At 36.5% G+C, this 12,047-nt stretch overlaps 1 protein-coding gene across 3 annotated transcripts in view; it reads left to right on the forward strand.

Annotated features, from left to right (window-relative positions):
* Nucleotides 1–7,270: 7,270 nt before the first annotated feature.
* LOC126185152 (segment polarity protein dishevelled homolog DVL-3) overlaps nt 7,271–12,047 on the forward strand; it is a 138,750-nt gene continuing 133,973 nt past the window's right edge. For all 3 annotated transcript variants that reach the window (XM_049927999.1, XM_049928000.1, XM_049927998.1), the window contains exons 1-2: nt 7,271–7,847; nt 8,100–8,169. In XM_049927999.1, coding sequence (XP_049783956.1) covers nt 7,687–7,847; nt 8,100–8,169 — 231 coding nt within the window. In that variant the 5' untranslated portion in view covers nt 7,271–7,686. The remainder of the gene's footprint in view (nt 7,848–8,099; nt 8,170–12,047) is intronic.

The following is a 12,047-nucleotide window of genomic DNA, read 5'->3' on the forward strand; positions in this document are numbered from 1 at the left end:
TGGATTCACAGAATGTTAAATGAATTCTTTCTCTCACTGATTTACGTCTATATTGCGATGACTTACATGAATATTTTTAATGTAGCTGTATTTTAAATCTTTCCTGTCTATTCTGAACTAGAGAGGATATCAGATAGAGGAACATCTCTCAGAAACGAGCCCACAATAGGTTGCAACCAGTATCTTCCGTAGATGAGTTCCACTTTCTGATAATCCTTGAAACGAGTCTTGCCCGACATTCAGTTTCCCAGTAAATAGACCTGTGTACTCAAGCCATTGTAAGGCACTGAAGATGGCAACACTTAGATATTTTAATCTCTTGATAGGTCCAAAGGACATACTGCATGGCAGACCGGGGTGGCCGAGCGGTTCTAGGCGCTAAAGTCTGGAACCGCGCGACCGCTACGGTCGCAGGTTCGAATTCTGCCTTGGGCATGGATGTGTGTGATGTCCTTAGGGTGATTGAAGATGAATATCGTGTTAAGGTGAGACAAGCTATGTTTACAAGGTTTAGAACTGGTCAGCTGATCCAGTTAATCAGCGAGTAAGTCAGTGTTCTAAGTGGAGTGCTCCCACCATTTATCTCCAGTATTATCATAGGAGCTGACAAGCAATCAGACCCTGGATGGAGAAACCAGCGATAAGAATCATTTGAATGGAGTACAATCAGTTAGTGAATCTGGTTAGCTGGCGGGTAGATTGGAGCTTCTGAATAGTGCACTACAGTTCAGTGATCATAGGACACTAAAATGACAAAATAAAAGAAGAAATTTGAGCACCTTATATTTGTGAGATGACTGGTGTCCTCTCACAGAATAGAACACACGTAAACAACTTTTCAGATAAGAACATAGATGAAGGAACCATTTTGACCCTGAATAGACTACTGAATTCCGCTCCTACTCCATCCACAGCACCTGTTGTGGATGTTATTTAGTGGCAAGAACTCAGAAAATATTGTACACAAGTTTCTGATGCGTTGGCCATTAATCTTTAGTTGTCACTGAGATCCTGCATGGTGTTTATTGCCCTTCTCATCCCACTGATTCCACATTTGCATGTCAGCCACGGGATTCCACATACACGAAAGCAGTATCTTGGAACAATAAATTGCAGTCCCAATAGGCGAAGACCATGCTGCTGTCAGATGTCGACAGATGCTGGCAGACATTTCGCCTTCTTATCTGTGGTATAAATAAATTTTCCCACAAATAAACTACATTCAAATACGATTACTAAATGAAAAGTTCAGTGCATAATCTATGCCTATAGACAGAATTTTGATAGTGTTACTACTACTTGCATTCTGCTGTTGTGCTGGGATGCTAATCATTTGTATATGTCTGTTGCATGACACCACCATGGTGTTGCAGTGGTAATGGCCAGAAGTGTGTGTGTGTGTGTGTGTGTGTGTGTGTGTGTGTGTTTGTTGTGGCGAAACTAGCGCTGTATCATTGTGAGAGATACATAGGCAAGTGAGTGTGACAGGACTTACCCCAGTTCACTACTACCAGGGCCACGTCATCATAATGCGACTGTGGTTAGCTTACAAAGTATTTCAGCATAATCTAAGACTGAAATTAAAAATTAAAATAACTTTTCCAAACTTTGTCAGTGCGTGCTTTAGCATATTAATGTCAACATTGTGAAGTCTGAGAATGATCTAATTATTTTGTTTAGCTAAAAAAAAAAATTTGAAGACGCTAAATATTAGACTCAGAAAGATCAAAATTCATATGTAACTTCAGTTATAAGTAAAAATACTATATATGCTACCTCTATTAGTTTTCAAGTTATTTACTAAAAACTAAATTTGCATCAAAATGTCCCTATTCATAGTAGATTAAGTATAATTTGTATTTGTTATAGAAAGTTCTAATTACAGCACTCGATACATTGATGGAATAATATAGCTGAACCAAGATTCAAGACTTTACTGTAAATAACAATGATTACAACGAATCTTAAAGAGACAGTTCAGAGGTCATGTTCTACTGTCAGGGCCATTCTAAATATTCTAGCTGACAAAATCTGAATGCAGTGGAGCTGAAACTTTTTCAGTAGAAGAATTAGATTAATACTTGTTCCATAGATCATGAATACAACACTTCGTAATGATGTGGAACATGTCAGGTTAATAAAAGATGTCTGTACAAGATATTACATTACACAAAATATTGCATGACACTAATGTTTAAGTTGTTTTTTCCCTTAATTTATATCTAAAAATTCAGCCAATGAGTAGAAGGAGTTGTTATCTAGAAATTCTTTTAATTGATTTTTAAAAGTTAGTTGGCTATCTGTCAGGCTTTTGATGCTGTTTGGTAGGTAATCAAAGACTTTTGTGGCAGCATAATTTACGCCTTTCTGTACCAAAGTCAGATTTAACCCTGCATAGTGAAGGTCATCCTTTCTCCTGGTTTTATAGCTATGCACACTGCTATTACTTTTGAACTTGATTGGATTATTAACAACAAATTTCATAAGTGAATATATGTACTGTGAGGTTACTGTGAGGATCCCTAGATACTTAAATAGATGTCTGCAGGATGACTGTGGGTGGGCTCCAGCAATTATTCTGATTACACGTTTTTGAGCAATGAATACTTTCCTACCCAACGATGAATTACCCCAGAATATGATGCCACATGAAAGCAGTGAATGAAAGTAGGCATAGTAAGCTAAGTTACTGAGATTCTTATCACCAAAATTTGCAATAACCCTAATAGGATACGTAGCTGAACTCAGACATTTCAGCAGACCATCAATGTGTTGCTTCCAGTTTAACCTCTCATCAATGGAAACACCTAAAAATTTTGAATATTCTACCTTAGCTACAGACTTCTGTTCAAAGTCTATATTTATTACTGGAGTTATGCCATTTACTGTATGGAACTATATATACTGTGTTTTATCAAAATTTAAAGAGAGTCCGTTTGCTGAGAACCACTTAATAATTTTGTGAAAAACATCATTTACAATTACGTCACTTAGTTCTTGGTTTTTGGGTGTTATTACTATACTTGTATCATCAGCAAAAAGAACCAACTTTGCATCTTCATCAATGTGGAATGGTAAGTCATTAATGTATATCAAGAACTGTAAAGGAGCTAAGACCAAACCCTGTGGGACCCCGTACTTGATTAGCCCCCCCCCCAGTTTGAGGAATCAGCTGTTGTTTTAACATTACATGAACCACTTATTTTAACTTTCTGCATTCTTCCAGTTAAGTATGAATTAAACTATTTGTGCACTGCCCCACTCAAACCATACTGATTTAGCTTATCTAAAAGAATTCCATGATTTACACAATCAATGGCCATTGAGAGATCACAAAAAATACCAATGGGTGATGTCCGGTTGTTCAGAGCATTTAATATTTGATCAGTGAAAGCGTATATAGTATTTTCTGTTGAAAAGCCTTTCTGAAAACCAAACTGACATTTTGTTAGTACTTTATCTTTACAAATATGTGAGGCTACTCTTGAATACATTACTTTCTCAAAAATTTTTGATAGAGCTGTCAGAAGAGAGATTGGGCGGTAGTTGTTGACATCCGACGTATCCCCCTTTTTATGCAATGGTTTTACAATGGCATACTTCAGTCTATCGGGGAAAACACCCTGCTCCAAAGAGCTATTACATACGTGGCTGAGAATCCTACTTATCTGTGGGAAACAAGCTTTAAGTACCTTGCTGGAAATGCCATCAATTCCGTAAGAGCTTTTACTTTTCAGTGAGTTTATTATTTTACTGATTTCAGAGGGAGAGATTGGTGGAATTACAGTTGTTTCAAACTACACAGGTATGGCCTCTTCTGTTAGTAGCCTTGCCTCTTCTAGTTAAGATCTAGATCCTATTTTTTCCACAGCATTTAAAAAATGATTATTGAAAATATTTTCAATTTCTGATTGTTTGTTAGTACACTTGTCATTCAGTTTTATGGCACTAAAGTCTTCCTGTGCTCTTGGTTGCCCTGTTTGCCTTTCAATAATATTCCAAATTGCTTTAATTTTATTATCAGAGTTACTGATCTCAGACATGATACACATGCTTCTGGACTTTTTAATAACCTTTCTTAGTACCACACAATAGTTTTTATAATATTGAACAATTTTGGGGTCAGTATTCCCTCTTGCTGTTAGATACAGTTCTCTTTTACAGTTGCAAGATATTCTGATTCCTTTAGTTAGCCAAGGTTTTTTATATGTTTTCTTGGAATTATGTTTAGCTGTTTTCTTGGAAAAACAATTTTCAAATACCCTTAAAAATGTATCGTGAAATAAGTTATATTTCAAGTTTGCATCGGGTTCCTTATACACTTCATCTCAGTCTAGCTGCTGTAGGCTTTCCCTAAAGTTTGCAGTATTTATATTGTTAATTGAATGCACTGCTTTGAAAGTCTGATGTGATATACTGCATGGAGCTGTGTCATGTACTGTAACTAGCTGTGCACTATGATCTGAAAGACCATTCTCAACAGGATAAGCATTTATGTCCTTAAACTCATCTTGGTCTATAAAAAAGTTATCTATCAATGTACTGCTGTTCTTTGTTATCCGAGTAGGAAAATCAATGACGGAGCTCAAATTGAAAGAACTGAGTAATACTACAAGGTCATTCTTCCTATTACACTCTTTCAGAGAATCAACATTGAAATCCCCACAAATGATAATTTGCTTCCCCCTGTCTGACAGATAGCACAACAAAGCATCCAAGTTATCTAGAAATAGCTGGAAATTCCCTGAGGAGGACCTATACACTGTTACAATTATGAAAGTGCCATCATTTAGTTGAGTGGCACATGCTTCCATATGTTGCTCTACACAAAATGTTTTAGTTTCTCAGTTTTTTACATTGTGGAAGCTTTTGACATATATGGCAACTCCTCCTCTCATCATATTATCTCTACTTACATGTGCAGCTAATTTGTACCCATTGATGCTAACCTTTTGCATATCAGTGACAATGTGATGCTCAGACAGGCATAGTACATCTATTACATTCTCAGTTTCTATATCTTCTAAACAAAGCAGAAACTCATCAATTTTTTTCTTCAATCCCCAATATTTTGATGAAATATACTAACATTATTTGTCACTTTACTTTTGTGAGTAGCTTGAACTTTTTTAACATCTTTAGTACTTGTCTGGCTGAGTTTCCCACTGGACACTGATCTTACACTAAAAAAGAGTTTCCACCATGAGATGTAGTTCCTCCCCCCTTTAAATTTCCTGCTATCAGCCCAGCCAGTTTATCCTTCCCTTTCTTGTTGAGGTGTAGGCCATGTCTAGTATAGTCCCACCTACAATGTGAATCAACAGGAACCACACCAATGTGTGACCCTGCACCAGATCCAAGTAGCCGTTCCAACTCCAAATTAACGCTCCTGACAGAAGAGCTCAAATGAGGTCGGTCGTGGCGCTCCAGAACCGACACAAACCCAACACTGGTATGACTCAACGTTGATGCAATCTTTGCCAGGTCACACTCTATGCTGTACCCCAGATATCTGCCAATACATAGCAAACAGAAAGGGGCCACATAGATGCCGCTATCTGTGGCTAGAGCGGTTGATAGCAGATCCATTCAACAGTCCGCAGCACCTATATGTAAATACGGCTAGAGAAGCCGATAAAAGAGACGTTTTGCATCAAGATATCAATCTGTCCCTGTCAGTCAGACGTCTGTGTGCATTGTGTCTCAGATGACTTCACACCCGGTCATCTAGCAAACGCGTTTTCAGTAAAAGCAGGAAGTCATCTCTCGAGGACTGTACACCGACCTGGATCGCTTACATTTCATGGAAGTAAGTGTTTGTGTGCCTCCTGTAATGTTGAGAAAACTGCACGGCAAGTGGTGAGATTATTTTACACTTTTAAGGCGAGCAATAACTTTAGGTGAATAGAAGTCAGGGCGATAGACCATTTTATCTGGTACTTCCCGTAGAGATCGTCTCTGAACTGTTAATAGTGCTGTTTCCGATAGGGACATTACTATTATTATCAGGAATATTATTATGTTTTGTGTGTGTGATCTTTTACTGAATGTATGAATTAGTTAAAACTCAAAACAGTTATTCATATTCGTAGTTCCTGAGCCAGCTTAGTAAATGGGAAGTAAGAATATTATCTTTCAGTGAGCACAATGACTAATGTAGACTTGCAGACTAGAAATTATGGTCAGTATATTCTCTATCGCTTTCTGGCTGACTGCAAAAATAGTTTCCAGGCACTTGTAAACGCCTCAGAATTTATTTTCCCACCACCCCATTGTGCGTGTATGTGTGTTTGCTTTGAAACTGTTTTTTTGTTAAGAAAACTGAGTCTGTGGAAAGCCTTACATCAAGATTCCTTGATTACTATAATCGCATTTTAATGCAGTAACATGATATCATGAATATGATTAGAGTTGCCAACACCATACGATACAATTCTTTCAGAAATAGAAAACAAGGTGTTCTAATAGGAACTTCAGTTACCCTATCCGTAAGACACATTAACAAATATATTTACCATTAATATATTTTACACATCAGACCGATGATTATTTATCTTCTAAACATACATGCAAGGACATGACACATGTAGGGTCATCAGAGGTAAGTTTGGTTCTGAAACTAAAAACAACCTGCAGTGATGTATTTTCAATTAAACAAAATTCCATTCACTCTAAATCAATAAGCTTTTTATAGAGTGTACTGTCAAGAGAATTTTTGCAGATTGTTGAGGCCAGTACCACAATGAGTGAAGAACATATCGTCTGCATGTACTGCGTCGGATCTGATGAACGAGGATCAGTTACCAGAAACAAAAGATTGCAACACACATCCTTGTGGGTTCAGTGACTGAAGGTATGTGGTATGTCCCAATATTTTGGGAATTGATTTGCAATTAGAAAGACTTTTATCCCTTTTTATATATTCTACTCACTCTAGACAATTTACATTTTTCGGGTGAATATCTTGTTTGTATACTCTTACATATGCAATACGTTAAAGTTTAGACAATACAGTCCATTTGCCGCAGGAAATTGGTAGATATGTCAACGATATCTAACTGTCTAACGCAAATTATTTCATTTTGAACAATAATCACGTCGGTGCTGCAATGATATGGTGAATCACATCAAGTTCTATCCAAAATTCGGCTTAAACTGACGTGGCAAAGTAGACCGTCGCGTGTGAGCTTGTATTACATGGTTGCCTACCGTTTACCGATCACTTACGAAAGTTATCTCTGAAATTAAATCACAGATCTTATATGTTTCAGAAGTTATTGTAGTGTTAGACCTTACTGCCGTATAGGATGCAAACAATAATCAGATTCGTTTAGTTTGTATTTCGCGTGTAATTTTATTTCCGAACAAGTTGACGCTTGTAAAATAATAAATAAATAATGCTGTTCTGGATAGATTGAACAAGTGACTCACAGATCTTGTGAATTCGAAAAACGCGGTTAGTGATCTCGGGAACTTTGTAATGCTTTCGCTTCAAAGAGAACGTTTAGGCCAAGAAAATTTCGTATACCAACTTTTAGACGACTGTCGCAATATTAAACGCAACATAGAAAGCTGTTCTTAATATAGTATCGTAGACACAAGTTGACTTCAGTTGTGGATTGATTCATGCCTGCCATATTGAAGTCTTCATGAAGGTTATTGCCTGTGTATACGTTTGTCCCTGATATGGAAGAAACCAAAATTATATATCACATTGATGACGAGGAAACGCCATACCTAGTGAAACTTAATATTGCCCCTGAACGTGTTACGCTTGCTGACTTTAAAAATGTACTTAATCGCCCCAACTATAAATTCTTCTTCAAGTCAATGGACGATGATTTTGGGTAAGCAACTTCAGTGAAGTATATGCGTGTGTGAATAAATACAAATTGATAGACGTGTGTCATCGTGCTGTTGTTACCTTGACGCTGTTTGTAAAATGCTAAAATGAGGATTTGAAAGTTTGTTGAAGTGTACGTGTAGCTATGATTGCAGGAAGGAATGTTTGTTGACAACACACAAGAAATTGCTTGCCCTCCTGTAATGTGTTACGTATATTGCGTGAGTGTTACATTGACCTACGCCTTTATTTTCAGTGTCGTGAAAGAAGAAATAATAGATGATGATGCACACCTCCCATGTTTTAATGGAAGAGTTGTTTCCTGGGTAAGTGAACCCGAAACTCGTTATTTCTTAGCTCACTCAACAGAATAGCAACGCAGCTTGTGATATTTTCCTCATATGTCTGTACTACCTATGTTATGGACTTTCGGAAAAGAGAGATGACATTACGCAAATGTCTCGGTGAAAGCGGTTACTTGACACTTACTTGGCCTTCAGCGTTTCCCAGTTCAGCCTGTGTTTATGGCTATTAATTGAGCCCGGTGAGAAACTTTCACTACAGTCAGTTTCCTCTTAACATTAGTTTGTCTGTAATTAGCAACCAACCAGCCAGCTGTTACTAAATAATAACTGTAGATGTGATGACAACCTTATAAACTTCCTTGCAGTTATTTTATGGCTCAAAACCTAATTTTTTAAGCCAAATACTTTGTGTATGTAGCAGTTCTTGTAGTTAACCAATATTAGAATCGTTTACAAAATTATATATCAAACACTTAACACAGAATCATATGGATGTAATTCCAACATTATTGCGATTTACTGCAATAAGAAACACAATTTTGCACTTATTACCTTGATCCATTTTTAGTTTACAGTATATAATTCAGAAATTTGGTACATTGGCTATATGAATGTACTGAAACAAGCTGCAGAAACATTAATATACAAAAACAGACAATTTACGTTTTAAACATTTCCTGCATGCTTATGTAGGTGTACTTTCTCATAATATTTTTGGAAAAAAAATCCCCCACTAAACTTGTTACTAAATACATTTATACCATATGACAGGCCCAGAGTAAATGAGCTTTCATTTTTGAATGTTCTCAGTCATTTGTTTGCTTTGTAATGTGGATGTTTTTAGAATTTATATAGTCCTTTCCAGTTAATCTAAGGTATTTCATTCCAAGATTCTAATCACACTCCTATTTCATTTGTTGTGGCAAACTGTATGTATACATTTGTTCAACAAGACTGCACTGTTATTTTCAATTGTTGTGTAAACCTACATGTATTATACCCTCAGTAATTTGCATTTCAAAATGTAGCTTGTAGTAAAACCTCTGGAATAAGTTTTTAATGCATCTGATAGCCTTTTTCTTTGACATCACTGATCTCTATATTTTTGTGGAGGCTGCATATGCCTTGCTAAGAAAAGTGTAAGTAGATTAGACTATAGTAGATTATTAAAAGTGTGTCTGCATTTACTGTTTGGATACTTCCCTCATAAGAAATATGCTGGTGCTTGTTTTAGAGCAAATTTAATCAATACTCCCATATAAGATGATTGTCAGTAATAACCAGTAATTTGAGTTCACGATTTCTTTTAGATCTGTATTTCTGGGCTTACGGCAGACTTCGTTTGGCTCTACTGATGTTTTTGATGAAATTGAGTATTAATCCACATGAAAGAAAAGATGACAATTACTGTACAGGGTAGAGGTAACACCTCATTGAAGAATGTTAATACTAGCACAGCAATTTGCAGTAGATTTGCAGCATGTCTCTCTTTCTATAATCAGGTATTTCAAGGAGAGCAGGTATTGAACATAACAGTGGCAGTGTTTCTTTTGGCCTTGATATTATTTTGGAGACAAAAGTTTGTGACGACAGAGCAATGTCGAGTATAGCTCAAGATTTATAATAGGTTAGAAGGGGATAGTTTGATTGTAAGTGAAGCCAGCAGTTATCATGTCACAAGTATTAGTTTGGCTACAGTCACCGAACAGGTTACTTTAAATTGTAAATTTACACTGATACTTCCAGAAACTCTTAATTCTATTTCTTCTCTTAGTAGAAGTGTAGGCACCTGCAAACATGTCAACGTAGACATCTGCTACCGAAAACAGTATTATTCGCACAGAAACTGAAGAGCAGCTAAGATTTCAGCATGCATTCACCCATTTTAGGATTCATTTTGACACACTGCCTTTTTTCTATGTATTTCTACAGATTATATCGTATCAATTGAGTAACTGTGGCAAATACAATAAAGTGACTTTCAAAGATCGAGAAACAAATCATTCCTCACCAAGTAAAAAATTGATTCTGGTACACTCCATTACAATCTTCTGTACTTCAGTCACAGTGTTTGTAGTTTGTCACGTTTTACTGTTAATTAGTATTGTTAATAAGTCTTTCATGTATAACATTTGTTGAAAAATGCCAATTGAGTTGGTGTATTTTGACTTCTATTTTTCAATGCTTCGTTTAACTGGGAAGCATTATTTGGTATTACTCAACATGGTGAATTGGTTATCTGGCTGTAGCAAAAACTAAAGTGGTCACCTGACTGGGTACATTCTCGTTCCAATTCAAAGTAGCATGCATTGTTACCGCACAATATGTACACCAAAAAGTGATTACGGAAAGTATCTACATGGGATACTGTGACAACTCCCTTTTAATGCTATTAATTTTAGTGAGAATGTGAAGAGTGTGATAGTGTTAGAGAGAATGTGCTGGAAGGTGCTATTGCATGTTGACAAGCAAAAATGCTGTGAAAATGGCTGAAGGAGTGACATTATGTCAGATGGAGCAGGATTCAAATATCTGCCAGAAAGTGGAAAAGTAAAATGCACACAATAAATGTTTCATTGATGATATACAAAGTGAATGAGAAGAGTAAAGAGACCGACAACACTGCAAGTGATCTGGCAGTGCTCTCTTATTCTACTTGGATTGACTGGTATGTTCATCCCTTCCAGATTCTCAGTCAGTTTCAGCTGTGTACAGCGATCTTATGATTTTTGAGATCACCATCAGTGATGTTGTGTTTTTGTTATGCCATCAAGTTTTGTGTTTAACTTGGAAAATCCACAAGTGTGGCCATTGAAAAGTTGAAACTGGTGTATGGGGCACATTTCTTGTCAAGAGCACAAGTGTTTTATTGGCACGATTCATTTTTGGTATACCGAGAACACGTTGAAGTGAGGTTCACACAGGGAGACCTTCGACTTTAAAAGCCGATAAAAATGTCAAACACATGCATGTGTTTTTGTGATCAGAACAATGATTAACAATAAGAGTGATAGACACTTTCACAGCACTACAAATTTTGACCGAGGTTTTGTGCATGTGAAAGATTTTTGCCAAAATGAGGAGGGCAAAAGAATTGCAACTGAGCAGAAGGGCAATCAAAGAAACGTTTGCATTGATCTTGAGATGATTGCCAATAACCAAGAATGGTTGTCATGTGATAAAAGATGATGAATACTGGATTTTTTAGTACAATCCAGAGACAAAGCTGCAAAGTGAGGAGTGGCACACAGAGACATCTCTTCAACCAAAAAAAGCTTGAATGAGCAAGTCCAAGATCAAAATAAAGCTGATTTGCTCTTTTGACAATAGTAGTATCAGGCATAAAGAATTTGTTCCTTCGAAGCAAACTTTCAACCAAGTGTTTTACAAAAATGTTCTTGAAATGCGTAGGAAAAAGATGAGTCAAGTGAAACTGGATATTGCAGACAAGTTGATGCTGCATCATAACATCCAAAGTTTCACAGACACTTCTATCACAGAAATTTTGACCTTAGAAAGCATTCCTATTATTCCACAGCCCCCCTATTCAACTGTGAGTCCTTTTGAATCTTTCTTTTCCTGAAATTGAAAAATGTCTTAAAAGGGTGTCATTTTGTGACTCTGGTGAACATTCAAAAGAATTTGGTCGATGCCAGAGGGAACTACTTCGTAGAAGACAATATTATAGTTTGAAAAAAAGTAATAAAGAAAGAAAATAAAAGCTTTGGTAGATGGAAAATAGTCTTATTACTTTTCTCACATATCTCGTAGATTATAGGTAGATGTGTTATTAGACAACAGTGTCTTGTGATGTAATGAACAATACAAGGAAGTACCATTTTCTGCAAAAACTTAGCTTTTGACACCCAGATCTGGACCTCCAGGCTAGCAAAAAAAAC

This window comes from Schistocerca cancellata, chromosome 4 (assembly GCF_023864275.1).
Source record: "Schistocerca cancellata isolate TAMUIC-IGC-003103 chromosome 4, iqSchCanc2.1, whole genome shotgun sequence".
Classification (NCBI taxonomy): domain Eukaryota; kingdom Metazoa; phylum Arthropoda; class Insecta; order Orthoptera; family Acrididae; genus Schistocerca; species Schistocerca cancellata.